General features: G+C 33.5%; 2 protein-coding genes across 2 annotated transcripts in view; one reads left to right on the top strand and one right to left on the bottom strand.

Moving 5' to 3' along the window:
* Positions 1–3,920: 3,920 nt before the first annotated feature.
* Positions 3,921–7,373, bottom strand: LOC133197447 (leucine-rich repeat and death domain-containing protein 1-like). The gene is made up of 3 exons (XM_061333491.1): positions 7,264–7,373; positions 4,560–6,591; positions 3,921–4,472 (listed from the first exon to the last, which is right to left on the bottom strand). The coding sequence occupies exons 2-3, from the start codon at positions 6,586–6,588 to the stop codon at positions 4,174–4,176; spliced, it is 2,328 nt and encodes a 775-aa protein (XP_061189475.1). The 5' UTR covers positions 6,589–6,591; positions 7,264–7,373; the 3' UTR covers positions 3,921–4,173.
* Positions 7,374–7,905: 532 nt separating this feature from the next.
* LOC133197446 (dnaJ homolog subfamily C member 13-like) overlaps positions 7,906–24,448 on the top strand; it is a 29,100-nt gene continuing 12,557 nt past the window's right edge. Inside the window, exons 1-32 of the mRNA XM_061333489.1 lie at positions 7,906–7,989; positions 8,092–8,167; positions 8,389–8,538; positions 8,697–8,738; positions 9,091–9,237; positions 9,553–9,606; positions 9,857–9,999; positions 10,275–10,434; positions 10,563–10,654; positions 10,764–10,930; positions 11,138–11,220; positions 12,190–12,362; positions 12,557–12,656; positions 13,135–13,398; positions 13,531–13,587; positions 14,029–14,150; positions 14,518–14,593; positions 14,691–14,786; positions 14,957–15,067; positions 15,220–15,348; positions 15,629–15,773; positions 16,293–16,365; positions 16,497–16,656; positions 16,894–16,956; positions 17,068–17,169; positions 17,278–17,382; positions 17,870–18,072; positions 18,619–18,703; positions 18,849–19,049; positions 22,290–22,444; positions 22,584–22,785; positions 23,309–23,424. Coding sequence (XP_061189473.1) covers positions 7,922–7,989; positions 8,092–8,167; positions 8,389–8,538; positions 8,697–8,738; positions 9,091–9,237; positions 9,553–9,606; positions 9,857–9,999; positions 10,275–10,434; positions 10,563–10,654; positions 10,764–10,930; positions 11,138–11,220; positions 12,190–12,362; positions 12,557–12,656; positions 13,135–13,398; positions 13,531–13,587; positions 14,029–14,150; positions 14,518–14,593; positions 14,691–14,786; positions 14,957–15,067; positions 15,220–15,348; positions 15,629–15,773; positions 16,293–16,365; positions 16,497–16,656; positions 16,894–16,956; positions 17,068–17,169; positions 17,278–17,382; positions 17,870–18,072; positions 18,619–18,703; positions 18,849–19,049; positions 22,290–22,444; positions 22,584–22,785; positions 23,309–23,424 — 3,920 coding nt within the window. The 5' untranslated portion in view covers positions 7,906–7,921. The remainder of the gene's footprint in view (positions 7,990–8,091; positions 8,168–8,388; positions 8,539–8,696; positions 8,739–9,090; positions 9,238–9,552; positions 9,607–9,856; positions 10,000–10,274; positions 10,435–10,562; positions 10,655–10,763; positions 10,931–11,137; positions 11,221–12,189; positions 12,363–12,556; positions 12,657–13,134; positions 13,399–13,530; positions 13,588–14,028; positions 14,151–14,517; positions 14,594–14,690; positions 14,787–14,956; positions 15,068–15,219; positions 15,349–15,628; positions 15,774–16,292; positions 16,366–16,496; positions 16,657–16,893; positions 16,957–17,067; positions 17,170–17,277; positions 17,383–17,869; positions 18,073–18,618; positions 18,704–18,848; positions 19,050–22,289; positions 22,445–22,583; positions 22,786–23,308; positions 23,425–24,448) is intronic.

The raw sequence follows: 24,448 nt of genomic DNA, 5'->3' as shown, positions 1-24,448 counted from the left end.
AAAATAGATTTTTAAATTCATCATATATGCATGTATTCATACATACACGTTCATAATGAACACCAAGAGAAATATTTCAAAAGATATTTTTGGCAACCTGCTTGGTAATTATTCCTTATGATCTATAATCGGATGGTGGAAACATTACGATATACATATACATGTAAATATGATCGAACTGTCTTAATCTTAGTCATATGAAAAGTGGTGTAAATCAGATGTGGATACTTAAAAACCCCAAGGAACTTTTAGTAAATTTGAAATCACAATTTTACCGAAATCAATCACATCAAATTGTTTTCATCACTTTATACAACCATTCCCCACGATAAATTAAAGTCCAAGCTTTTGACGTCATAGACAGCTGCTTTTTCAATTAAAAAAAATAGAACTCGTAAATTTACATACCTTGACATTGGTCATTCGCAAAATTATTTTGTTAAAAAACATTATGATAGTATACATTAGTCTTCTGAAGTTGATATTGAAAAGATGCTTGTGTTTCTGACTGACAATATCTATGTGGTTTTTGGAGATCAAGTCTTCCATCAATCTGTCGGAATTTCCATGGGTACTAATTGCGCCCTGTTATAAACAGACCTACTTTTGTATTCATATGAAGCACAATTTATTCAAAAACTTCTACATGAAAAGAAGAAGTATCTTGAGGTGGTCTTCAATTCAACATTTAGATATATCGACAACGTTTTATCAATTAACAATATTTATTTTCATTCCATTCATTGATTCGATATACCCTTTGAATTGGAATAAAAGATACCACAGAGTCTGACACATCTGTTTATATTTTGATATTTTACTAGAAAAAGACGTTAATGGTAACCTTACAACAAAACTTTATGATAAATGTGATGACTTCAACTTTTCTATCGTCAACTTTCCTTATTTGTGTAGCAATATACCATTATCACCCGCATATATGGAGTTTATGTCTCCCAGTTGATTCGATACGCAAGAGCATGCTCTATGTACGAACAATTTCTGAAACGAGGCAAGAGAGGTTGAGATTTTAAACTTGTACGCGTGCATGTACGTGTGCACAAACTTTGACGTACACGTACACGTTTTTTGTAATTTGTCTCTTGAGATTTTAATGACGTGTGACATGAACGTGTAGACTGCAATCGGTGTCTCTTTTTCAACTATTTAGTAGTTTTGTGACATTAGTTTGACTTTAATTAGTGAACAAAACATGGTTAAAATAAGTGTTCATAAAACTTAACATCCTAAATAATTAACAACAATAACAGTTTCACACATAAATTGACTAGTTTTTATTGAAAAAGCTACAAGTTTACACCTAAGTGTAGATGCCTTTTTACAAGTTGTAGGAACGTGTAGAAAACTTATCAACACCAAAACGGATGACGTAATACGCAAGAAATTTGGGGAATTCCCCTACTAGACGTACCCGTACACGTACACGTATGAAATCTCAACCTCTCTATTGAAAACTAAGTTGATGAAACAATATTAAAAATCTCGTTTTGCAAATTCTATGGTCGATACAACGACCTTATCAGAAAATACATTCTATCATTAAGTCGAATGTTGAGTGACGTTTTTCATACAAATTGTTATGCAATTACTTTCACTGAATTGTCTATGGATTTTTCCGTTTGCTCGATAATACCAAGGAGCACACGGCGGGTGTGACCGGTCGACAGAGGATGCTTACTCTACCTTGGCACCTGATCCCACCTCTACTGGTTTGCTCTGCTCCGTATTGTTTCTATGGACTTTTGAGCTTGATTGCTGTTCGTTATCTGCATATTTTATCAAACATATCGATAAGATGTTTGTATGTGTATGCATATATGTTTTTATGCTAGTAATTATGGAATATTCTAAAAAAAAAATTACATATACATTTACTCTCAAGAACTTTTTTTTTATATAATTTCTCAAATAATTATACAAACAATATCAAACATATACATGTAAATGCACATGAAAATTATGGCAAAAACATGGGATATTTCTTTAAAACGTTTTCCTGCGAAAAAGAAAATATATTTTCAGTGAAGAAAAACTTTTTTCATGTCTTGTTAAAAAAGTCTTCTTTCCTTTCCAAAAATAACAAATTGTTTCAATATTTCATGTCATTTTCACGAGTTTGATTCATCACTTTCTTATTTTAATTATGTAGTCTTTATATATACTGTGTAATTTTTCATTTGATTCTAAAGTTTTCATCAGTGTCTGTGACTTTTTGATTGCTTTTTGATATTTTTATTTTCCATGTATTAGTATTATTGCGCAGAAAGGGGTAGAATAATTTTTACAACTAATATTAAATAATATTCTACTACGGTTATTGCCGAGATCAAAGAAATGCCGCGGACATTATTCTCCAATAAATCACGAACGTCATCAAAATATTATCAGATCAGAAACACATGTCAAATCTGTACAGTTGAAATAAATATTTCACTGTATAATCTAATACTTATTTAGACCACATCGATGTGTCGTCTTCCGCAGTCTAAACGTGTGTATTGCCTGAATCAGCTGATAAATATCCATTTTTATAGCCAAATGGGGCTGTTGTACGGACCTCCCCACAACATTTACACTCCCGTGATTTTACTGATAAATCAATGAAAAAGACAACTGATTTTATTATTTTTCATTCATAAAAATTAATCAATCTATGTTACAAGCAAATTTATAAATAATTAAAGGATATTTCTAATCCAACAAAATTTAAAATCGTCTGCATTTTATGCAATCGATTGACCCTCTGGTGTTAAATGGAACAGCGGAATTGCGACATGGTGACCTAATTCGTTTCTCGTTAGAGAAAACGATCAACTGTATTTTAGAGCCGTTAGTAGAATAGAAATAAAGTCCTTGTTGTCGTGAATGATGCAGGATAACCTCCTCGGTCTCGAAATGTTGTCTGAAATATAAAAGCCTCGACTAACGCCTCGGCTTTTATATTTCAGACAACATTTCTCAACCTCGGAGGTTATCCTGCAACATTCACGATAACGTGGACTTTATTTCTTAAATAATTTTAAATTGCATTCCATTAGAAGTCTCGATTTATTGAATACAAATAAAATTGTTTGAAGAGGGATAAATGTAACCCGTATTTATCAAATTGTTTGAATTATCTGAATTGAAATTTACGTAATTGAAATTTTATAAACCTGGAAACCTGGCTAAATACTATTTATCGATAGTTACAGGGTACAATTTAATGTTCACAAATCTCAAAAAGCTAAAAGTAAGCCAGTTAAATAAATTGCCCTTCTCACAGATAAACCGAGAAATAGCAATACGAGGTTTGCATCAAAACAAATATTTGGACAGATAAATTTCTTTACCCATACAACTAAATCATCTGTGATTTGTTCGTAACAAGTCATATACACCATAAAATCAGACTACAGACTCAATTTTCAGCCATAGAATATGGAATGTGTCTTATTGTTAATTTTGAATTTACTGGATGGAAATAATCATAAAATTTATAATATGACAACAAATTTTGTATCACTGCCACTAGGTAAATTAAAAATTAACAATATGACATATGCCGGACCAGAAAAATATCCTGATCTCTGTCATTTTTCTAAAGATGTATGCATAATGTCACCCTGTCCTAAAGTGTCAGAATAATTACACAGTTTATGTCACGTAAGCCATGGAGTTATCTTTAGACAATAATTATGATATTATATAATAGCTTGATACTTTTTTAAGGTGGATATTTCATGTGAATGACTGTTTGGACGCTGTTGCATGAGACAGAGCAAATTAGGTAAAAGAGGAAAAGGGTTGTCTTCCGTATATTCATTTCCTAGAAATAAATCTAATAAGAAAAATATGTTTAACTATTATATAACATTTTATTATATAAATATATATATAAAAATACATACATAGGATATCATGAAAACAAGTCTTAATAACAAAAAACCTGAATAAGTATATGAGACGGGGAACAAATCGTAAAAGAGGTAACAATCCCTATATAAAGCTAAAATTCCCCGAAAGAGGTCTTTAAAAGTGCAGGTGCGATCAAATATCTCGATTTTCATCATATTGCTACTATTTGGCTAGTGTTTGTGATGAATGATTTGACAAAGAATATGAAACATTTGCGTCCATTTATAATTGGTTTGCAAAATACCCGTTTTCTTATCAAAAACGCGGTCGTTGTGCATATATTTTCATAGCGTTTAGCTTCTCGTAAAGTGGATCGTAGCCAATCAAATGAAGAACGCGTAGTAATTCGTCAATAGTTGCCATTGGTCCTTTAAATTCCCGCCAAAACAGCATTGCGTTATAGATGCGATCTTGCAGTTTGTCCTTGCCGTGATAAGTTTGTTCAAGTTCAGAAATCTTCTCTTCTGGAAATCTAAACTTTTTCAAAAGATATCTCAGTTCTTGTTTCGTCAGAGAAGTTTTCATGACTTCAAACATTTTGGTCATCAAAATATCTGAAAAAAAGAAAAAAATGACATATTAATACAAGTGTGTGAAATTAAAAAACCATAGGCTGTTTGATTATGATAAATTTTAGTTACCTTCTCTTTCCACCGCCCTCCGAATGAAGCGACCAATGGGCTGCACAACACCACTCACACAAACGTCCATCGGCGGCGTTCGAAGTGGATTATTGTGCAATCGCAAATCCTTCAGATTTCTCAGGTTATCGAGATTTTCGGGAAGAGAAGAAAGTTTATTGTCGTTTAGATGTAAAACCTGCAGTCTGGTCAATCGACAGAAAGAATCTGGCAATTCTCTGATTTCATTGTGGTCAGCCACCAGGGATATAAGGTTTTTCATGTGACTCATTCCTGATGGAAGTGTTCTAAGGGTATTATTTGACACGATTAAATAAGAAACATTGGAAAATTCAATTTCCTCAGGCAGTGCGGGAACTGGGTGTCCTTCAGCTTGATCAAATTTTAGACGCTCCAAAATTGGAATTCCAACCACTGTCCTTGGAAATTCCAGGAAGCGATTATGGGATAGATCTAAATCCAACAGGTTCTCCATCTGAGAAACGGCTTCTGGGATATCCTCGATAATATTGTTTGAAAAATCTAAAACACGTAACTGAACAAGACTACAAAGTTCAGGGGCAAAAATGTTAATTCTATTGTTGCTAAGATGAAGAGTTGAAAGTCTGTCGAGGCTAGCAATTTCAGCCGGAATTGATTCGATTTCATTGTTGCTCAGGTTCAAACTTTCAAGAGTTTTCAAATTACAAATTGGTAGAGGGAAAATTGCAAATTTGTTAAAGCTCAAATTAACTTGCCGAAGTCTTTTTAGATCTCCGACGTCAACTGGTATAGATGACAGTTTGTTTCCATCAGTGGAAAATATTTCCAAATCACGAATCGATCCAATGGCTTCAGATAGACTCTCAAATTTGTTATTGGACAGAATCAAAGTGTGAACACGTCGAAGATTTTCAATTTCGACAGGAAGCTCTGAAATATTATTATTTAACAGACTGAGCACTTCTAAATTTGAGCACCAACAAAGGTTTTCTGGGACACATTCAATCATATTTCGTCCAAGATAGAGTTCTCTTAGTTCGTACAAATTTGCAATATTGTCTGGGATCACTTTAATTTTGTTGTTTTCCAAACCTACGACTTCCAGTGCCTCTAACTGAAAGAACTCATCCGGGATCTCCTCTATTAAGTTATTGTTAAGCCCTATAACGTTTAGTTGAGTCAGTCTTCCGATGTCGGGTTGAATTGATGTGAGGCGATTTCCCGATAGGGTTAGCATCTGCAAAGTTTCCATCCAAAACACCTGAACAGGAATAAACTCAAATTCGTTGTCGTCTAGTAACAACTCCTCCATACAGCAGAAATTTTCAATTTCTCGCGGTAAGTTCCTCAAGGAGTTTCCAGCTAGACCCAGTCGTTTGAGATTTTCTATTGCGCAAACTTCGGGATTCAGACATTCTAGGGCATTCCTCTCCAAACCAAGAACCTGTAAAGTTGTCAGTTCTCCTATGGAGTTGGGTAGGCTGGTAATTTGATTATCATTCAGAATTAGATGCGTGAGTTCTGACAGGTCCCTTATCTGAGGAGGCACTGTGGTGAGTCTATTGTCACTGATCACAAACTCCCGCAGATGTTCAAGCCCTGAAATCTCGGACGAGATCTCAGAGATTTCGTTATTGGAAACGTCAAGGAATCTCAATTCATGTAGAAGATAGATCCCTCGTGTAATTTCTGATAACTTGTTGTGAGATAGGACTAATTCTTGTAGGTTACATAGATTCGCAATGTCTTTTGGGATCTCTGTTAATTTGTTATTTGCAAGACAGAGTGATGTGACGTTTTCCATGTTTAAGATATTCTGGGGAAATTCTTTCAACCGATGTTCACGCAGATCAACTGTTACTCTCTTTCCTTCGATATGTCGCACAACTTCCCAGTCGATTTCCTTTTCTGTTTCTTCCACATTTATTTCTTGTTCTTCAGGTGGATTTTCCTCCATGTTCGTATCGCCATTTGTCTCTGTTTCCTCAAGAGTCTCATGAGACAGAGACATATGGGTGTGTTCGACGAGGTCTCCGTTCGCCTCCATTTTCTAAAAAAAAAAAGAAAACTCGTGAGCTTTTGAGTTATTGATTTACTGCTTACTGACTTTATCTGATTATGATACCTCTAGTAAATAATTCGATAAAACGATTAATACTTCCTGTGAATGCGATATTTAAATGATCTATAAATCTTTTAAAAGTTTGTCTGTTGTAAATTACATGAACATTTGTTCCTTAAGTATTTTAGCCATACTATATCTTTTAGGATCTGCAAATATTCTTTATATCGATCATGAATTAGGTTCTATACGGTTTTTAAAAAAATCCTTTGTATATACTGTTGTAAAATGCAATAAAGATATATATTATATATCTACTCCCAAGAACTTTGCAAATATCTGTAAATAGTGGTCTTATCATTCTCAATAATATGAGAGAGAGAGAGAGAGAGAGAGAGAGAGAGAATTACTTTTCCATTGCTTATTATAAATAATGCTGAACATATTAACTTCTTTCTCGGTTATATTTATTGAAGACTGGTATCGTGTTTTGTCTAACCCACATGGTCTTTTTTTTGTATATATACATTTACATGCATATATATTCATCATAAGAATGTCTCTAGTGCGTTTTTTAAATCTATTTATTGACTTGTACATAGTATAAACTTTTTCTGCAGCATTTGCCTAAAAATGATGATGTTTTATTCTACAACTTACTTCAACGTTCGTCAATGACAAGGATTACACTGATGATCCATGACTATATTGACACTTTCACACCATAATTGACAGTCACTGAGGACGCTCTGTGTTGCCAGGTGCCCGTATCGCAGAATTCGTTACTTCGCCGTGATATGGCGAGAAGTGGGAGTTGTTCAAGCGCATGACAGGAAGTTTTAGGAGTAAACATGGCAGCCACCATGGAAAATATACCAACGTAGACATCATCGACTTGCTTTTTAGCATAAAGTACTCTTATTGAGCAAAGCAAAACATAAGGCTTTTAAGACTTAACTTTGTAGTTTTGGTTCAGTAGTTTTACTCAGATATTTAAGCTCAAACCAATGCAAACAGCCTGAGAGGGGCTGCAATCGGAAGTGAAAATGGATTGAGAAATTTTGACGGTTGGTCATATGACAGTTGTGCATAATTTAACCACAGACTTTCTTTACTTTAAAGACCTTGAATTTCATATCACCCAGTAAAGTGTTGCCAATTTTCTTTTTAAAGATTTAAAGTTGCTGATGGAAAGAACAGTGAAGAAATGGTGAAAATGTTTCCCACAACAGAGAAAATTCGGGGTTAAAATAATTTGTGTCTTCTTTTTCTCTGCACAGATCTTTTTGCAAGCGTCAGTCATTTGTCTTTATTGAAAATGGGCACTATCAAGAATAACAAAGATATCGCCTGTTACTTCATCACGAAGCATTCATGGAAGGGAAAGTAAGGAGATATGTAATATTTTTGCATACGTTTTGATGAGATGTTGTGTTCCTTTTTAACTCAGAACTGTTAAACATGATTTAATTTTTACAACTTTTCCAGATACAAAAGAATTTTCTCAGTTGGAACAATGGGAATAACAACCTACAATCCACAAACTTTGGAAGTTACAAATCAGGTAGATTTAGAAGATAAATAATTTCGTAAAATATTTTCAAACTTAATATAATATTTTGTTAACATTCTTAAAAACTCTGTATAACAATGAATTAATAAATTTCAATAAGAGGTTTAAAATATGCTGAATTGACTCGGAAGATTCTATGGACAATTGGACTTCAGAGATGTAACAACTGTTAGTTAATAAGAATTTTTCATTTGTATAATATTTTCCTGTAGTGGCCGTACTCAGAGTTTGTGAGTATTGTTCCGAATGTCAAAGCACCAGGTAACAATGAGTTTATCATAACTATGAGGAAAGGTCCAAAGAAGACGGAATCCATGAAATTTTCAACAGATCATCGTTCAGATTTACTAACTGAAGCTTTGGTAGGTTTTTTTTAAAGAAAGACATGTTTATTAGAATATGGAAGCAATGTTTAAATATGTTCTTGACTTTGAATATGCTAAAAAAAAAAAAAAAAAGAAAGGAAAGGAAAAAAAAAAAAAAGGAAATTGACCAATTCTGATTTTTTTTCTAAATACAGAGATTCAGGAATCAGTTTGCTGAAGTGAATAACACAACAAAAGTAAGTTAAAGCAGTACTTTTCAGCAAGATTTTACATTACTGTAGCTAATAAATATAACACTATGCTTATCCATAAAATTTGAAATGTGTCTTTAAATATGATAATATTTGTTTCAAAAAATTTTTAACTGCTGCTTTGTAGAAGGTAAGTGTACAGAAAGCTACATTGCATAGTGGAGTTTAAATGAAGATACATGTATTTAAAATTTGTGGAAGTCTGTAAAATAACTTTCATTTACATCAAAGCATGATCTAATTGGTCCAACAAACTTTAATATTATAGATAATAAATTCTATTAATCATACGCAAAAGTAATTAAAAATGATTTTTTTAAAAAATTATTCTCTTCAGAGATTCAATGCTTTCAAACAACACTGGTCAGACAATCGGGTACCAATTATTCTGGAGGTCAATCAGGGGTCAGTGGACCAAGTTGACCCAGCTACAAACAAAGTTTTGTGTTCATATGACTACAAAGATATGGAGGGCATCACACATGTAAGGAATCACATGGTTATCTTTAATATTTGTGCACATCAGAAAATTAATGTAAAATGAACAACCCTAACTGATTTTATCCATGTTTGTTATATTTTCTTTAATAATCTTTAATAACAAAGATGTTCAACAATAATCAATATCCAACGTTTGTAAGGTTAATGTGATATATGAAAACTTTTACATAAAAATTGTTGAAATATTAGCGATTACAAGAGGTAATGTGTTTAAAGCCATTTTAGATACCTGAAGGAAATCTGGAGAAGCCTTTTGCTCAAGACCATTTGTGGTAGCTAATTTTTTATATTTTTGTAGATATCAGATTATCCTGGGGGTATTGCAATCATTCATGGAGGATTTAGTCGTCTTGTAAGTTGATTTTCTTCAACTGCAATAGCTATTGTATCTGTTATAATGTAAATGGACATGTTAATTTCATCCCATTGCAAAATTCACTTGCAAAAATTGTTTGTAAATTTTTCAGATGAACCATGCTTCTCTTTATGTTGTGGTTGCAATATATTGAATGAGGAGTAAAGCAAACTCAATTTCAATTTAAAAAAAAGATGTTGGAACAAATCAGCATTCTTACTAAAATGAAAGTTACTTTTTCCCTTAGCATTTATTTGCCTGTGAACAAAAAGAGAGCTTAATAAAATGTATAATGGAGAGTGCAGCAGCCTTTGTTGGGATAGCAGTAAAACAGAGGAAAGACCCAATCTCTTATGAACAGTTTTTGAGCCACAGAATGGGAAAATATAGGTTAGAAAGAAGGAATATGAAATACATGTAATTTAGGAAACAAAATGAAGAAATTTTTTGAAAATATTTGGTAAAATATATGATAAAATGGGGATAGGACTATCTAAGTTATTGCAACTTGTGCCTAATCCCATAGATGTATTGTCAATAAAATATTTTCAAAACAGGTTTGGTAATAGCCCCAGAAAACTCATGATGCTCAGATGACCATAAAGACACATGGGTCTTATAATTTTTTTTTTTGTATTATATGATACACATTTGAATATTTTTAGCACTGATGAAGCCCTAACATCCTATGCTGAGTTCACAGTTCAGAAGATTTCCCCACGACACTCGGACCCAACTAGACGGACCATGTGTCTTACAGAGACATGCTTAGTGGAGCGCGACCCGGCCACATATAACGTTGTCACATGTAAACCTTTATGTGATGTAAGTATATCAAATGTACCATTAACTCCACAGTTGTGTGTGTGAAAAGTAAAAAATTTAGATCCATGTAGTTAATGATTAAAATTGCAATAAGATGTAAGCAAATTATCATTTTTTAACCTTTGTAGATATTTGCAATAATACGAGACCAAGAAAACCCACAGAAGTTCAGTGTAGAGTATGTTAAAGGCGCAATAAGGACCTATCAGTCAACAGACAGGTATGGAGAATAATAGGGAATGACTGATATAATTCAGTTTCCTTGTTGCAAAATTGGGGGGGGGGGGGGGGGGAATTTGAGGAATTAAATTCTTATTTATGGATTATAGGGATGCTTTGATTGCATCTGTTCTGGATGGAGTGAGGGCCTCTGGAAACAGGGATGTCTGTGTGAAGATGATATTTACGTCTCGCGGAGATCGCCTTGGTCCTTTCACTGTTCCAGTGGATGAAGAAGTGGAGAGTCAGCTATTGAAATTCATTCAGCAGCCACCAGGTAGAAGGACATCACACACTGTTTCCTTTTTTGGTTTTTTTTTTTTTTTTTTACAATAGAAAAACTCTTTGATGCAAGAACATGTATAATGTTAATCAAAACACCCAAAAAACATTAACAATAAACACCTGAGATTTTAATAGAATGTCTCTTGTGCATTTGATCTTGAAATAAGTAATGGACTTTTTACATTTTGAAAATTTCTAGTTGGAATGACATTTGAGCAGTGTGTCTCCAGATTCAACAGCAATATATCATATAGTGGACTTCTCCATGCTGTCACACAAGATGTAAGTTAAATAAAAAAAATTGTTTAAGTCCATATCCTCATATATTATACTTTCATGTAAATTAGTTGAATCTGATTCGTCGAGAAACATTTGCTAAAAAACACTATTACCCGCTGAATAATGAAGCCACACCCTCCTGCATAGCAACAGTCAACATTGCTTGATGACGGGTGATATTCCAAAAATTATTGACTGCGCAGAATTTATGCGCGCAAGGTTCACTATAATATGTATGTGTATAAAACATTCAGTATAATATAATAAATACTGCACGTAGTTGAGTGTAACATTGAAAATTTTCAACCCTCGAAAACCATTGTCAACCTCGGCTGCACCTCAGTTGACAATGGTTTTCTTGGGGTGAAAATTTTCAAAGTTACACTCAACTACATGCAGTATTTATATAATATATATTGTACCTTATTTTATGTTGATAAGCATTAATATTTTAAAATTTCTTTTTATACAGCGAGTATGTAAACCATTCACGCAGGTTGTAAAAAAAATATTTCTGTTCTTTTCTGGGAAAAATCCTTGTTCAGACAAAAATGTAGTCAAAGTTTTCTTCCCTTCATCTTGGCAATCACCCTTGAAAATCTACAATTCTGAACACTTGTCTTGATAACATAAACTGGATCTATTATTTCATGAAATACTCACTTGTTTCATCTTCTTGTTTACATTTATTTATAGTATTGAACCAGGGGTGAATTTAGATAAAACAGTCTTAGAATGGAGTCTGTTTTTCCTTTCAAATTTATTTTGTATTTCTGTTATTTAAATCTTCCCTCTCCCTTTCCAAAAAAAAAATCAAGAACTACATGCACAGTGTTTATACGAATTAGCACAAAAGTGAATACACCTTGCAAATCAAAGTTACATATATGTAAATGCCTGCAAGACAAAAAAAGGAAAAGAAAAGAACTTTTTAATTCAATAAACCCATCTTAATGCATCCTGCTGTTTTAGGGTCTTTTTGCTGAAAACAAAGAAAAATTGATCAATGGGGCTCTGCTGGGGTTACTGGAGAGAGAAGGAGACCAGAATGTGATCTCGGTAGAAAATCTGGAGGCACAGTTTCATGCCCTCAGGCGACTTGTGGCTTCCAAGGCTGGCTTCCAGGCTTTTACTGCATTACCCAAGTAAGACATTCATGTACTAATGTCAGTTGTTTAGTATTCTTTACATCATCACTGAAGTACATGTTTCAGATTTACATGTAAATGGAGAAAGTGATAAACTTTTTTTGTAAAAGTTCAAACAAAACATTTTTTTGCAATTCTTTAAAAATAAAGGCTATACATTGAAATTAAGGAGTTGTTTTGCAATTTTTAAGAATGAGAGAAAAAGTTGGGCTAAAGGTTGTTAAAGCTCTTAAGAGGAAAGACCATGGCGTGACCCATGCAGCTATAGATGTTCTCTGTGCTTTGATGCAGGTAAGAAAAAAGAGTTCATGGACTATGAATCAAAGAGTGAAATGATCCAAAGATAGTTCTAGAAAACCTGTTCTCAAGCAACAAATATTCTGTTCAAATAATGAAATATACTTTCACTTTCTGTTAGATAGAATAAATTACTGACAGTTTTTTTTCTTCAAAATTCTCTCTTCATAGCAGTGTATATTTGTACCTAGTTACATTGTAACTGGTGTTGTTTGTGGGCTGGCTTTGTGGGCTAGCCAGTCCAATTTTTTGACACTACCACATTAACATGTATTAGCATCAGAACATGAGCTGCACAGTAATTCTAATAAATAATTTTTCCATTGCTTTATACATTTTCTGAACCACTTTAATTTTTTATTGCTTCTATGCATGTACATTATGTGTTAAGTGTATTACAGTTTAAAATTCTGTTTTCATAAAGATTGAACTTCAGTTATGCATATTGAACTTGGTTATTTATTTTTCACAGCCCATGCATGATGATTATGACCTCCGACAAGAACAAATGAACAAATTGTCCCTCCTCTCCTCCAAGAAATTCCTGGAGACTTTGTTAGAGACATTTAATGACCATGTTATACACAGCACAGGAGCATTAGTGATATCAGCCATGTTAGACTTCTTAACTTTCTCTTTGTGTGCACCATACAGTGAAACCACAGATGGGAGCCATTTTGACACTCTGCTGGAAATGGTGGCAGCTAATGGAAGGATTGTTTTCAAGTTGTTTCAGGCAAGACATACATGTAGTTTGGCTTGTCTGATTTGATGAATCTTTAACTTCAAGATTTTGTATTGATACAAATGAAACATGAAAGAGTAAGTTATTATTAAGTAATTTCTAAATGGTGGTTTGATATTTCAGCATCCCTCAATGGCGGTGGTAAAAGGAGCTGGGCTTGTTATGAAGGCCATCATTGAGGTTTGTGCCTTTTTTTTCAGTGTTATTACAATTAATAATATTAAATGATTTTTTTCCAGTGTAATTACAATTAATAATATTAAATGATATTAGTTCAGAATTATGATTCAGTGAATTGAAGTTTTGAAGTGTAATATTGTGAGAAATATACATGTATATGCTATGTTGGAATGAAATACTGTAAATACAGAAACATTAACAATGTGGAAACAGTGACGAAATTTCATCCTATGAATACATGTATATTCTCAAGTTAGTTTTCCAGTACACATCCACATATACTTTCTAAAGGTGCACTTGACTAAATTTGATTGTAACAAACACAATAAAATACTTTGAATTCTTTTTAATTTTATTTTTACTCTTAAGAAAATGAAATAGACTGATTGACTACAACTTTCATGAAAGACCTAAGTTGACATTTAATACATTTATTAAAAGGAGGGGGATCAGGAGGTAGCAGCAAAGATGCAGGACCTGGCCCTTTCTGAGGGGGCACTACCCAAGCACCTACACACCGCCATGTTTACCGCCAGCTCAGACAACAGAATGCTGACAATCAGGTAATGTTCTGATTGAGGCTTAGAGATTCCAAAGACTAAAACACTTCTCGTTTACCACTAGTACATATGATTCAGATCATCTTCTACACTGGCAAGAACTAACTGTATGAATGCAGTATACCTATTGAGCCTTAAGGTTCATTGACCCTCAGATAAGAGAGGTAACTCTCACTGGGATATTTGACTATCATTTGTTTACAATATTGTCAAGTTCATATTATGAATTATATTTCTTTTGGAGAATCATCAACGTTAAAGCAAAATTTTATATGAGTGATCAGAGGGACGATGAACTTTAACAGTATACAAATGTAATTGAAACTTATTGTACTTGTACAGTAACTACTTTAATTCAATCACTTTACAGGCAGCTAAGTCGACATCTTGTTGGTTTGTGGGTCACTGGACATCCCACTGCCATGGGCCTTCTGAGGCGCATTTTGGTGAGATTAAGCTTTTGTAGTCTATGAATGTTATTGAATGACTTGGATTATATAAGGTTTTAATGTTTTTTCCCCCCTTATTTCTATTTTGCAACAGCCTAGTGGACTCTTGTCATACCTGGATTCTGATGCAGAAGTACCTGCCCATGAGGATGACAAGCTTCATGTCAGAGACAACGTCAAACTAGCTCAAGTCAGTTACTAATTTACTGATGTCCTATATTATATCAAATATTGATACGAAACAGTGGACATATTCTAAGTTCAAATGGAATGAACCAAATGGAATCAGAAATTTATTTTGTAAGGGTACTTTTTTGCTTTCAAAACCTGTTTGATTAATTTTGTTTTGTTGTTTATTAGGATATTCAGAATAGAAACAGAAGAAACCCTAATCTAGTCATGATAGAGAAGAAGGTGGACGAACTTCTGCAGCATTGGAGGGCAAAGATAGGATTAGAGAAAAATAAACAAGTTAGTTTATCCCCTCCATATTCCACGTTCTTTTAGATGCTCAAAAAGGACTTAGATTAGTTGAATTTTATCATATTCATACATGTACTTAAATTATTTGAATTTTATCATAGAGTTTGTATTTTATTGACCATGTGATTATCTTGCTTCAGCAAAATGATTTAAAACCAGTGACGTTAAGAAAACGCAGACAGAGGATAAAGAGTGAGGCTAACTGGTCCCTATTCTACTATCAGTTTGGCAGAGATCATTCAAAACCTAACTTACTGTGGAATTATAAGGTGAGATGTGTATTCATATACATGTATGTACATAAATTCTATTGGAACCAACCAAATACAAGTACCTTACTTTAGATAAAAAAAAAAATTTTAATGTTTATGTACACATACAGTGTATAAACATAGCTTTAAATTAATATACATGTACATACATGTGTGCATGCACTGTACATAACATATGTTAATACTCGTGAAATACTGTACAATAAAATATAAATTTGTGTTTTTTAACTTCAATTATAATTTTTTTCGAATGAATGTGTATATTTTTTTTGGACAGACAAGGGAAGAGTTACGGGAAGCCCTTGAGAATGAGATGAGGGCATTTAATGTGGACAGAGAACTCGGGGCAAACTGTGTGGTGGGCTGGAACCACCAGGAGTTTGAGGTTCCGTACGTCTGTCTGAATGATGAAATAAAAATAGGTAAGGGTGATAGTTGAAGTACAGTATGTCTGTATGAGGAAATCAAAATATTTAAGTGCCGACTGTCTGGGGAAATCAAAATAGTTAAGTGCCGACTGTCTGTCTGAGGAAATCAAAATAGTTTAGGGTGATAATTGAAATACTGTGTGTCTGTTTAATGAAATGAAAATAGGTAAGTATCATTTGTCTGTCGGTCTGAGGTAATCAAAATAGGAATGTGCTGTCTCTCTGAGGAAACCAGAGTAGGTAAGCGTGGTCTGTCTGTTTGTTAGAGGAAATCAAAATTGGTAAGGTTGAAGGTTTATTCATCATACATTATAAAAAAGGGGCATGAGATGGAGGTAAATTATACCTGTCTTTCTTCCTTTTTGACAAAATATAAACATCCATGAGTTAAGACCATGAGTAAGGTAAAGGTCTGAGGTAAAGATAAAATTCTATACACTAGTAGAAAGGCATCAGAAATGTGTCTGTGTATGTATTTAACTTTTTTTTTACAGTTTCATTTCCATTTTGTAGGTGACTATTATCTGAGGCTTCTACTGGAAGAAGGAGAAAATGAAACAGAGGAAACTAGTGCAATTAAAAAATCGTAAGTAGACTTAATTGTGGCATTGAATTGATTGTGGTGCACATGTTTTCAGAAAAAAAGTGCTGTTGAATGTTTGGAAATAATATGCATTTACAAATATTACAATCAGATCTGTTTACTTCCATCTGCAGATATGAATTCTTTAATGACTTGTATCACCGCTTCTTGCTAACTCCCAAAATTCCAATGAAATGCATGTGTCTGCAGGCCATGACTATTGTTTATGGGAAATGTCATGAGGAGATTGGAGCTTTTAATGACACCAGATATATTGTAGGCATGCTAGAGAGGGTAAGCAAAATAGCACCATATTGAAGTAAGGTTTTTGGTCAATAGCAAGAGAGATAATGTGTTTGTAAATAGCAAGGGAGATAGCTCGTAAATAGCAAGGTTTATAAATGGCAAGGGAGATAATTTGTCATGATATAAATCATGCATAATAAAAATGTTTGATGTCATTGATGTTTTATACTACCTGATCTGTGTAGTCAGCATGGTGAAAGGCTAATTTTAATGTTTGTTTTGTAGTGTACAGATAAACTGGAGAGGGATAGACTGGTTCTCTTTCTCAACAAACTTATTTTACATCAGGTTTGTATGGCATCAGTTTCTGTAAAGGTAGTCAACTGTTATTAGACGACTGGCTGTGGTATAGGGTATTTCATTATTTCAATAAATAACAAACATCTCTTCATCTTCCAGAAAAATGTCAAAGAAATTATGGATGCCAATGGAATTAAAGTTTTAGTGGATTTGGTAACACTAGCACACCTCCATACAACCAGAGCTACAGTTCCACTACAGGTACGGTACAGCTTCTTCACTCTGCCAGAAAATCTAACAATTGTTCCCTCTGTGTTTAATAGAATATGAAGGACAGAAGTATTTGATATGACTTGTTTTTTTTGTCAGAGTAATGTTATTGAGGGATCCCCGGACATGAAGAGAGACAGTGAGAAGGAATGGTATTATGGTAACAAGGATAAGGAGAGACTGGGACCATTCTCTTACGAAGAGGTGTGTATTGATTTCATTAAAACAGACAAACTCAGTTGGTAGAGCATTTGCCTCAATTTTGGAAGGACTTAAGTGTGGCCTTCATCCAGGTTTAGTTGGCAGAGTGTTTGACTTGTGTGGAAGGACTTTGGTTTATCTTTTAACTGGATCAGTCCTGAGACTCTAAGATAGGCAATTTGTGTTCATTAATCAAATGCAAATCATCAATCATTTAATGAAGAAGGTTTTTGGTGTGCTTGATTGAGACCTTGAGCTTATATAATAAAAGTCTCTGAGATGCTAGTACTACTTTTTATTTGTTCAAGTCCATGGCCAATTCTCAATATGAGAAGAAAAACCTAATAGGATCATACATGTACATACTGAGAAACCAAAATACTTCATTGTATGTTATGGACAAATCAGTATTATATAATTGAACCTTTACCCTGTTGAAGATTAAATACACATGTGCACAAGAATTGAAGGACTAATTTTCCTGTTTTAGCTGAAGGAACTATGGAAGGAGGGGGAAATTCATGCTAAAACCAGGTGCTGGGCACAAGGAATGGATGGGTGGCGCCCCCTTCAGTCAGTTCCACAGCTCAAGTGGACACTACTGGCCACCAGTCAACCAGTGATGAATGAAAGTGAACTGGCTAGTCTCATACTCAATATGTTAGTACAAATGACTGAGTACTATCCAAGCCGGTAAGGAATGGTTGAAATTCTTCCTATATTTTATGGTGGAATTCGTTTTATGTGAAACAATTTGAATGAAAGTGCAAATGAGAATTAGGCCAAAAAAAATTTATCAATAGTTTCTTAAACACTGCTGCATTGATCAATTTTATTGACATATTGAAAAGGGAAATTAATCAATTTTCTATTTTTCCAAGTTGAAAAAGAAAATTGAGTTATTCCCGTTTTCATAAATGCTAATAGATAGACATTTTATTAGATAAATGATATGTTTCTTGTTAATATGGTATTTATGAATTGACTTTGTTTAGAATAACATTATTTAAAGTTGAATACATATTATAAATAATGTAAGAGATCAAAAAAATTAAGAATCAGTGGATATCATCATTTTGTTGAATAACTGATATCAAAAAAAGGTATAACACCTGCTTCCAAAAAAAAAAAAAAAAAGAACCTGTCTGCTGCATTGAAATTTGAAATTTTTGGCCTGAGAAACTATTAATTAATTTTTTATGGCCTTAAAGTTATTTTGTGACTTTGTAAATTCCTCAGGGATACTGATGGTGCAATAATTCGTCCACTGCCAAAAGTAAAGAGAATATTATCAGATCCAATGTGTCTCCCACATGTAGTGCAGGTTTGTTTACAGTGGAAAACTTTGTTATGTCTAGCTGTGAATTTTCAAAATGGAATGATATTAAATCATTATATGTGTATTTTCTAATTGGATATTTCTGAATGTGAGCATTACAAGGCACATGATTATTTACTTTCATTTTCAGCTGCTTTTAACCTTTGACCCAACCTTAGTGGAGAAGGTCGCTCGTCTTCTGTTCCTGATAATGATGGATAACCCCAACATTTCTCGCCTCTATCTGACTGGGGTTTTCTTCTTCATCATGATGTACACAGGATCTAATGTGTTACCTATTGCCCGATTCCTGAAATACACGCACATGAACCAGGCTTTCAGATCAGAAGAGGTAAAATAGTCAACAAGGGCCAATGGTTGAGAGCTTTGTTGTTAGTTGTGCAAACAATAAACATTTAATATTCTAAATTATAAAATTTCCCCATTTTCATGAATAATTAATAACGTGTGTCAATGAGATAATTACAGAAAATTTCAGATCTTAATTTTCTTTATATTTAGCTCTTCTGAGCCAAAGGCTCAAAGAGCTAATGCTATGGCCATTTGTGCGGTGTGCGGTGTGCGTAAACTTTTTAGAATATGGGCCATAACTCAAGAACCCCTTGGCCAATTATTGTCAAATTTGTCACAGGGTATCCTTGGCCCAAGGGCTCCCTTTTATACTAAAACTGGGGTTGTGACCCTTTAACAAGGGGAGATAATTAGGAAAATAGAAACAAAAGTACTGGTTGCTGAAAAATCTTCTTCTCAAGAACCACTGGGCAGATTATCACCAAACTTACACAAAAGGATGAGGATATGTTGTAGATTAAAATTTGCATGGGGATTTACCCTGGGGCAAAGGGCGTGGTCTCAAGGTCACTTCAAAGTTGACCAAAAATTACATTTTATTAAAATGTTGATATTTTGCTTACTATAAGGACTAGGATCATCAAATCTTGTCAGTTGGTGCATCTAAGGACCTCATATCATGTTGACTCAAAAGTAGGTCACGGTGACCTACTTTTTAAATTTTGCAGCCATTCTTTTTCAAAATGATTTAGAGGTATATTTTGAACAATTTAAGGCTTATGATCATCAAACTTTGTCAGTTGATGCATCTTGGGTCCTCAAAGTACGTCAACTAAAAAGTAGGTCACCTTGACCTACTTTTTGAATTTTATGGCTAATCATTTTTAAAACAATTAAGGTCATTAATTCGAATACAGGGAGGCTTAGAATCATTAAATCTTGTAAGATGATGCATCTTGGGGCCATAAAACATATTTATTAAAAAGTAGGTCACAGTGACCTACTTTTTGAACTTTGCAGGCATTCGATTTCAAAGCATTTTAGAGGCATAATTTGGACATTTTAAGTCCTATGATCATAAAACTTTGTAAGTTGATGCATCTTGGGTCTTCAAAAAAGGTCAACTGAAAAGTAGGTCACCGTGACCTACTTTTCAATTTATATGACTATAATTAAATATTTCAGGTACTAATTGGCTTAGAATCATCAAACTTTGTCAGTTGATGCATCTTGGGTCTTCAGAGTAGGTCGACTAAAAAGTAGGTCACAGTGACCTACTTTTGAAAATTTATGGCGTTAATTTAATATTTCGGGTACTAATTGGCTTAGAATCATCAAACTTTGTCAGTTGATGCATCTTGGTTCTTCAGAGTAGATCGACTAAAAAGTAGGTCACCATGACCTACTTTTGAAAATTTATGGCTTTAATTAAATATTTCGGGTACTAATTGGCTTAGAATCATCAAACTTTGTCAGTTGATGCGTCATGGGTCTTTGGAGTAGGTCGACTAAAAAGTAGGTCACTGTGACCTACTTGCGGAAAATTTATGGCTTTAATAAAATATTTCGGGTACTAATTGGCTTAGAATCATAAAACTTTGTCAGTTTATGCGTCATGGGTCCTCAGAGTACAACAATTGAAAAGTAGGTCACGGTGACCTACTTTTGAAAATTTATGGCTTTAATCAAATATTTCGGGTACTAATTGGCTTAGAATCATTAAACTTTGTCAGTTGATGCGTCTTGGGTCCTCGGAGTACAACAACTGAAAAGTAGGTCACGGTGACCTACTTTTGAAGTTTTATGGCTGTATTTAATATTTTCAGGAATTATTTGGCTTAGAATCGTCAAAATTTGTCAGTTGATGCATCTTTGGTCCCCGGAGTAGGTTGACTGAAAAGTAGGTCATCGTGACCTCCTTTTGAAAATTTATGGCTGTAATTAAATATTTTGGGTACTTATTGGCTAGAATCATCAAACTTTGTCAGTCAATGTATCTTTGGTCCTCGGAGTACAGCAACTGAAAAGTAGGTCAAGGTGACCTACTTTTGAAAATTTATGGCTTTAATTAAATATTATAGGTACTAATTGGCTTAGAATCATCAAACTTTGTCAGTTGATGCATCTTGGGTCCTTGGAGTAAAACAATTGAAATGTAGGTCACTTTGACTTACTTATAAAATTTTATGATTATAATTTTAAAAAATACTTTAGGTATTAATTGGCTTAGAATCATCAAACTTAGTTGATGGGTCCTCAGAGAATGACAAGTGATAAGTAGGTCACCATGACCAACTCTCAGGTACTAATTGGCTTAGAATCATCTTGGGTTCTCAGAGTGTGAATTGGAATTTCAAGGGTTCATGTAAATATACAGGATACTTCGAGGCTTCAAATAGAAGTGATAGGTTGTACAGTTTATCAGAAGAGCGATTCAAGGCCCATGGGCCTCTTGTTTAGTAACAAAATACTCAATATAAAAACTTTAACCAAAAACTATAGTCCATCATCAAACCCCCCCCCCCCCCCCCCCCCAAAAAAAAAAAAACCCAAACAAACAAATAAAACAAAAATTATTATTTGATTTTGAAAAATTACATGTATAATGCAGTAATATATAAATCCATATTCAAAATAGAAGGATTGAGATGGAGTAAATAATAATTTGATGAAAAAATTTAGCTAATCATTACTGTAGTAGACTTACATGTATTTTGAATCGGTTTAAATCAGTGTAAAGTTTTTGAGATGCAGTACTGTATAATCCCTATTAACTGCCCCTGCCCCTATAAGTGCCCCCCTAGGTCTTTTTCAACTGTCAGGAAATAAGGGCCCCCTGTACAGTGATTAAAATCATCTAGATTTGTATCAAAAGTCCCCCATTACTTTGAAGAAAGTGAAAATGAAACATGTTTATTGGGTAACTCGTACATAAAGTATTCCTGAAAGTGAAAGATTTTTAGAACGATCTAATCATTATGAATTTCTGAAAGTGAAAGTTACCTACAAAATATGTTCTCCTTGTGTTCCCTTATTCCCTAATTTCTCGGTGGAAAAATGAATCATATAGCATAATTTTGATGGATTATCTTAACTTAAAGGAAAGTTAGACAATCTTTTAGTGGTTTTCTGAATTTATTTTTTTTTTTCAAAAGATTTTTTGAAGTTAAAATATGACACAAAAAATTATAACTAGAATACCAAAATAACCGCCCCCTTTTCGCAATTTTCTAAGCGTCTGGGCGGTTAATAGGGATTATATGGTATTCATGTATTGTAGAACTTTGGCTCGGACATCGTGAGTAGGAGTGTCCTAGGACATCTCCTGCCAGAAGCCATGGTGTGTTATCTGGAAAACTATTCACCAGAAAAATTTGCAGAAATTTTCCTTGGGGAGTTTGACACACCAGAAGCCATATGGAATGCAGAGATGAGGCAAGAAAATTTTATACTTTCTTAAGAAGAATACTCCTTTTATTTTAAGGAGACATTTCATTCATTTCTAGAATGGCCCCCAGACCCATATTTTCTTTAGTAAATAATTCATATGATTTATATGATTTTATTTTTGCAGACGAGTGATGATTGAGAAGATTGCCTCACACATCTCTGACTTTTCCCCGAGACTACAGAGTAACACAAGAGCATTATACCAATACTGTCCCATTCCAGTGGTTAATTATCCACAACTTGAACATGAACTGTTTTGTAATATGTATTATCTTAAGCATCTCTGTGATACCCAGAAATTCCCTGATTGGCCAATCAAGGACCCGGTGTGTATCTGTTTAATGCAGTATTCAGTAACCCTAGAATTTATTAAGGTTAATTGTACCTCTAATAAGACAGATAACTCTTACCAGGATTTATGACTATTTGAAGGGCTTCAAATTTATACCTATACTTGGCACTCAGGGGCCATTGAGCAGTTTATAAAATTGTCAAATCAAGTTTTGCACTGCAAAATATGTTGATATTGTGTGTATTGTAATTATAAATATTTCTTTTCGAAAGTCATTACAGTTAAAGTAAAATTTTATATGAAAAGGGATGGTGAACCTTAAGCAAAGTATTTAATGTAATTTTCAAGCCATGGATAAAAGATAAATTTATTTTAATAGCTCTTGTTCATATCACTACTATGAATAATATTAGTCATGTTTTTTTCTGATAGGTACAATGCTATTTTTTGCAAAATATGAGGGATTTAAAGTTGTTGGACAAATTAAGTCATAAAAAATTATAAAGTTGAAAGTATAAAGTTCTTTGTAAATCATTTTGTTACATGTACTTTCATAGATCAAATTGCTGAAAGAGATTTTAGAAGCATGGAAGAAAGAAGTAGAAAAGAAACCTCCTTCAATGTCTATAGAGGAAGCCTATGAGACATTACTACTTAAGAAAGGAGTGGGCGGGTAAGTTAATAGCTTATCTGTCAGCGGAGTCATTCAGTTGACCTTAGCTTTTTATTCCCCTCTTTCATCTTGGGGTGTATAGTGCATAAATTAGGAAGATTTTCATCTTCTACGTGAAAGGTGAACCAATTTCAGTCAGTTTTGTATATATATATATATATATATATATATATATATATATATATATATATATATATATATAGAAAGCACAAAGAAATCACTTTTATAAGGATACCCACTTCCGCCCCAGCCCGGGGTTGAACTCTTGACCTACGGAATCTGTCTCCTAGCAGTACAGGAACAGCGCGTTAGACCGCTCGGCTATCTAGGCAAGTCAAAAAACTTGCTTTCGATGCTGATGGAATTCTCACAGTGCCGCCCTACACTACACGGTCATTGAGAATGGAAGTGAGATACAGTTATTTGGATATTAGTTTTATTAGAGGATCGTTACCAATACACGTTGTAATGAAATTAATTTTATTTATTAAGCACAATTTACAACAACTCTTAAACTAACATAACTGCCCTAAGTGAAGAAATATCAATATAGAAAGCACAAAGAATTTATATATATATATATATATATATATATATATATATATATATGTATGTATATATATGTAGATAGCATGTATGGGTAGTATGGGTAGTGGGGGGATTTGCATTTCTTGCTCTTCCAATACCCCCTAGATAAACTGTTTGCATCATTATAATGATGTACAGGTGGTTTATTTCATAGATAGAATCTGAAAAAAATTATTTTGCTTTTACTCTGGAGACCATCAAGTCCACAGGATTGTTAATTATACATGTATGCATGTTGAGTTTTTATAAGCAAACCAACTTATATGTAATACATTTGATATATTATTTTCACTAACATAAACATGTAATAAAATTCATATTAAGATGGTACAAATAAATTTCATGCTTTTGCATGTAGTTTGCAAAACAAATATTCAGTTTTATTTTATACATGTACATTTATCTTGAAGGTTTTACATATTTGAAAATTGTATTA

The sequence above is a fragment of the Saccostrea echinata genome, unplaced genomic scaffold, assembly GCF_033153115.1.
Source record: "Saccostrea echinata isolate AGI-Se365-2 ecotype Australia unplaced genomic scaffold, CSIRO_AGI_Sech_v1 ptg000030l, whole genome shotgun sequence".
Lineage (NCBI taxonomy): Eukaryota > Metazoa > Mollusca > Bivalvia > Ostreida > Ostreidae > Saccostrea > Saccostrea echinata.
Note: the sequence above shows the minus strand (reverse complement) of the source record. Positions and strands in the feature narration are given on the sequence as shown.